The sequence below is a fragment of the Halyomorpha halys genome, unplaced genomic scaffold, assembly GCF_000696795.3.
Source record: "Halyomorpha halys isolate HHAL.00 unplaced genomic scaffold, Hhal_1.1 Scaffold2209.1, whole genome shotgun sequence".
Classification (NCBI taxonomy): domain Eukaryota; kingdom Metazoa; phylum Arthropoda; class Insecta; order Hemiptera; family Pentatomidae; genus Halyomorpha; species Halyomorpha halys.
Genome location: NW_027114435.1, coordinates 19465 through 25411, shown reverse-complemented (window position 1 = coordinate 25411; position 5947 = coordinate 19465). Strand labels below are relative to the sequence as shown.

Genomic DNA, 5947 nt, shown 5'->3' with positions numbered 1-5947 from the left:
ATATTCACTTAAAAATAAATCAGAATTTTGTTAAGAAATAATATAGTAAGTTTTCACACTCAAGAACTAAAAGCTTACAATTCATAGATTTTGTTTACAATTTTACTACACAGAAACATGATATTTATTCAAAATAAACTAACAATAATTATTTTCCACTTATGCTCCCCAACAATTCTACATAGTTTTGGAGAGCACTACATACATATGAAATAAATTAAGTACATCAGACAGGAGTTTGGAGTAGTTAATTCATCTAATAACTGGTAAAGTTACCTATTTGTTTTAAAAATATTTTTTTTCTTCTACAAATTAAATAAGCAAAACAATAGAAAAATAAAAATACACACCTTTGAGTTTTTTGTCACAGTTTAAGAATAATTACTGTGACACAATATAATTTTATAAAATAATTAAAGGAGTTTAAAATTTTATAAGCTTTAATGACTCACAGCTCTTGTTTTTTTTTAATTCGGACTTAGGAATACATATCTCGAAAAATTCGAGGCTGTAATAACTCCAAAATCAGTTGTAATACCCCAGTGTTATAATTGCACCAACAAATAAAAACTCCGATAGAATGTAGTTTTGATGTAGTTTAAACTCCAAAATGTAATTAAGACTCCTGAATGATATATTTAAAATAATACTCCAAAAGTTTATATAATATTCTAAACTTATGATAAGATCTATAACTTATAATATAACTCCTTAATGATTACAGTTCATTTATTTATGTTTTAATTGGCTTATTGAAATTCAGTCTTATAAAAGTTCTTACTTAAAATAGTTAGGCACTTGGAAAGATAATTTTCCTAAAAGTGAGGTAAACAATTGTTATAAAAGATATATTGGAAAATGTATTCCCAACATTTCTATTGATTCATACTATATGCTAAGCACATAGTTCTAAGTTTCATAATCATGTAATTGGGACGATTAAAATTGTGCTAACTTCTTTACAGTATTATTTTGTACGATAGTTACAAATGGTCCTAAATTATATCAAATAAATGAATTTCATATTCAAATTCGTTAAAACTGAATAAATTTGAATTGGATTAGAGTTATAGATTTCCTAATAAATTGTAAAAGTAAAATAATACAAAAACTCATTTAACTGTTTTTACTTCCAAAATAAGTTTAGCAGGCAATATTTTTACTAAAAATTTTCCTAATTATTATTATCATTACTACATAAATTTATTTCCATAAAAAATATCATTTCACTTTACTCTTCTGCTATTCTCATGAGATTTGAAAGTAAAAACAATGACAAGCAATGGCCGATTTGCTTTATTAAGATGAATAATGGAAGACAGAAACTAAAGTTCCAGTTCAATAAGGGTGAGATATATAAAAAAGGAGATTAGTTTTCTCCCTGGCCATTATTGAGTGACATAGAAGCTACTCCAGAAATAATGGTTTCTGTACTTGTAGCTCCGATTGTTGCTTCTTCTCCTGGACCTCCAGTTGGTCTTGGTTTCCTTGTTGGACAGTCAGCTATCAGGTGATCTTCAGACTTACAAGAATGACAACGCTTTGGTTGTGGTCCAAGTGAGCATTTTGCAGCAATGTGATTAGCAAATTCACCGCAGTTGTAACATCTGAAAAATTTCATAACGATTAGTTTGCTAATTTTAATTTATATACTATAAATCCTTGGCAAAGATGAAGGAAAATAATCAACCAGAAATGGACAATGTAAAGCAATAAGTAAATTATTTAGCAGATTATACAGTAATTGTAAAGAAAATGGTAAAATGGTTCCAATTATGTTTTTCAAGTAAATTTTTCATAAACATTATTATATATATCAGTAATTATCATGAGTAAATTAAAGTAGTTCTACCTTATTTTTCTGAATCTTTTACGGGCTTGAGGTCTTCTATGAGAGCCAGCACAATCACTCCCTTCAGGTCCTGTAACTAAAGTTGCTTCGAGACCTTTTTCAGATGTTTTGCACTCAAACTCAACTTCTTCATCATCTCCTAATGAACGGAATCCAGTCATCTGAATAACACTCTAAAAAAAAATTTTAATTAGATAACTTGATGAACACTAAACGTAAAAATATATTAACATGGTAGTACAACTTATTTTAATCCAATTTCTTATTGAAATTACTATCTTTTTTTTATTTAATTAATTTAATGAATCATCTGTGATTCCTATCCCCATCTCATACACTCAAAATCGCTGTGCTGCTCCAATAGTGGTATAACTGATAAAAAAATAAATATAAGTTTTGGTTCAATTTTGAAATCTAAATGCTCTAAAGATATTTAGACAGTAGTTTGTTTCTCTACAACTTTGTCTCTTTATTGAAATTCATAAAGTTAGTAGGGTGGGCAAAAAATAACCTCAGTCTACTGTCAAATCCATTGAATACGTCAAATACAAAGTAAAATACTTTTTTACTATTCAAGCAAAACTGCAATATGCTTTTATATTGTCTAAATATTTGAACATATGCCATAACATGCTAGTATCCCAATACTTGACTTTCAAAAGTGAAGATAAATCTGTTTATAAAAAAAGAAATATAACATGCTTGACTATTCTCAGGGGGCGCCAGGAGTTTCTGAAACAATATTTTCCATAAAACTTAATTTGACTTACTTCAATGTCATGCTAACACCATAAATTAAATGATTAATTTATGGGGTATGAACCCTTAACTATTGTTTCTTACCAAACTATTATATTTCTTTAAAAACAACAAAAAAAAAACTATAAAATCAATCTTACAACTTCTGTAACCACAAACAGACAAACATACATTAAAATCACGAATTATATCAAGTTTCTAAAAAAAAAAAAAAAGAATTTTGGAGCCTATGTTTTAGAGCTTGTTCTCAATTTTTTCAAAAATAAATTATGTTACGATGTATTTTTTAATAGATTAATGTTTATCAAACGTTTTATAAAAACTAGTTTATATTTATTTTCAAAAAATATTAGATATTCAAATAAATAAAGGGCAGAGGCATGCCTCTGTTGTACCTTCTTTCTTTTTCTTTTTAAACCATATGCATTGCCTTAAAAGACTAAAATTAAAAATACAAAGATTAAGATCCATATGTTTTTTTCTTTTAGAACGTTTTTGACATTGAGGCACTATAAGAGATTTAAAAAAATTATAAAGGTGTGAAAATTAGATAGTGGAACAAATTAATTCTTTCTTATGTATTTATTTTGTTCATAAATAAAGTATTTATTGTATGGCTAGGGATTTGATTTCAATTATACTTTTATTATTATACTTTTCAAGATATTATATTTTTTTGAACTGTAAGATATTAAAGAAATTTTTTTATATAAATCTTTATTGTGTAATTAAATTTCAATTATATTATAATTTTTAAGACAAAACACTAATTTTTTTTAAAAATTATATCATTTTTTAAAAATTATATCATAATTTTTAGGAAATGATACTTATTTTTTGAACTGTAAGATATTAATATATAAGTAATATTTATTTACTTTGATTAGAGTAGATATTGATTAGACTCAAAACATTCTGTGATAATGACTCACAAGTAAGAATTTGATTAAAGTCTGTTGCACTTTTTACTTACTTCCTGTTTTCCAAATTGTAACGCTCTTATTCTAGAAGTTATCTATTTTTTAATTAAGATTACAATATTTTTTAAATATTGTACTCAAGTTGGTTCATGAATAATATCACAGTGTTACTGTTTACCTGGTGGACGAATATATCCTGGCCGCCATCGTCTGGAGTGATGAAGCCCCAACCCTTGGCTACATTGAACCACTTGCAACGCCCACGGCGCTTCTCTGCTCCGACTCCTTCGTCCCCGACGCTCCCGCTCGTCCCACCAGGTGAGCCTGCAACAAAAATCACAAAATTAGTATAGTTATAATTTCATTTAAAATTATCACAAATAAAAACTTAATCATATATTGGAAATAGAATCAATCAGGTTTATGAACTTATTTATTAAATAAAACTTTTTTTTTTTAAATTTCATTGGGATTAACGACGAAAGAAAAAGAAAATAGTAAGTACCAATTTTATATGTTTCATACAAAATGTAATAATCGATATGTAGTAAAAGTGCATAAACGCGCGGAAGGAATTTTTTCACGTTTAGGATGTGAAAAAAGGTTTTTAAAAACAAAATAAATGAGCTTTGGTCTTTTTTTACATAATATTAAAGGGCTCATAAAGATCGAGGTAGGTTCGCGCTCGTATATTTGCAAACTCAATTTTTTGATAATACAACAAAATCTAAATAAATCAACAATTGATTTCCTTAATCCCTTTGACCTTACGTTTGACGTAAATCACCAATTTAACAAAAAAATTAGAAGTTTTGAGGTGTAAGATGTTATCATTCGTTGACAAAATGCTAGCAACGTCTGTTTTGTGTATTGTAATGTTTAAAAACAATAAAGTAAATAAAGGTTTACAGTTCATAAAATAACAGCTAATATTTTGCTATATTTTCTTTACAGTTTCGTTGTGATTTAATTAACATATTTTTTTTGGCGATTATCATTTGACATTAAATTACATAGAAACTTCCGTAATTATTATGATATTCCACTATCACATCGAAACGGCGAGTGTATAAATATAAAACCTATAAAAAAAACTAATACATTAACAATAAAAACCTTCCATTAGTGAATACTATAATGTCCTAAACCTTTAATATAAAGTCTTTGTTGAATTTACAGTTAATTCAAGTGATTTCGAGTCATACCTAACGGTATTTATTTTTTAATGAATCAAAAAATGGAAGAGTGCAAAGAAAATATAACTGGAAAATTAACTAAAGATTATCAACGATTACTTAACTATGACTCTATTTCTAAAGGCGAATTGGAAAAATTAATTAAGCCAAGATAAAAAAGATAGTGTTATTATACATTACGTACATTTCAGAATATATTTATTTATACATTTATATTTATTTTAGGATCATACATGATGATCTCTCGAACTTGCCCGAGTTAAACCGAACCTAGCCGAACGATATTTGTGGTCTAGTTTGAGATTATTATCACTTTGCTCAGTACCACCATTAGGCATAATAATTGGACAGTATTAACAAGATACGTTGTACAACATAAAATTTACCAAATATTTCTATTTTATGTGGTCAATATTAATACTGACCAGACATTATATATATATAATGGCCGAATTTAAGGCGTATACTTCAAGCTGTTTGGTCGCTAGAGTAGAAACAGATGCACGATCTTACCACGCTGTATAATCTACGAATTCCTATTGTGTTATGGTGTGTGAGGATGAATGGTAAGCATCCGTATTAAAGGGACAGAAAAGGTGTTTTTTATGAGGCTGTATAGCAATGAATACCAAAATCCTTGTAAAGAAGAACTATTTGAATTTCAAATATTGTACTCGGAAACTCGTGATTTATGTAGAAGCTATTATACAAATAGTGAAACACATTTTACACTTACAACCATATAATTTTCTTATTTACTTTTATGGTTTTTGTTTTAGTTCATTTGGCTAAAGTGATAACGGAGAATAATTCATTATAAAATCTAAGTATAAGCATTATGATTTATTGCATATTTACGTATTTCAAAACTGCGGATATATTGATGCGGTACAAGTTTAAAGAAATTTGTCAGGTTGGACGAGAACATGAAACAAAGAGACAGGGCAGGGTGGACATAAATTCCGAAGCGTATATTTTGGGAACTAGTCAATTAAACACGAATATATGGTTCGTGACTGTAAAGAAGAGGAACTTGTTTTTTTTGTTAGTACGGACCGATCCTCCAAACATGATTTGTGGTTTAGGGATTAACCTATAAAACATTTCAGGCTTAAAATTAAAGCTTATTAAAAAATATTGGTAACGAACAATATTCTTATCAGCCCTGACGAAGCCCTGCAAAGTGGGGCAAAACGTTGGTTAACAATAAATAGTTTTTG

At 27.8% G+C, this 5947-nt stretch overlaps 1 protein-coding gene across 1 annotated transcript; it reads right to left on the bottom strand.

Moving 5' to 3' along the window:
* Window positions 1-6: 6 nt before the first annotated feature.
* On the bottom strand, window positions 7-3865 carry LOC106691289 (protein lin-28 homolog; the record flags this gene model as incomplete). Its single annotated transcript, XM_014437014.3, has 3 exons — window positions 7-1607; window positions 1853-2025; window positions 3710-3865. Coding segments are annotated over 3 exons (567 nt in total), but the record flags the coding sequence as incomplete, so codon positions are not given.
* Between the last annotated feature and the right edge of the window lie 2082 nt (window positions 3866-5947).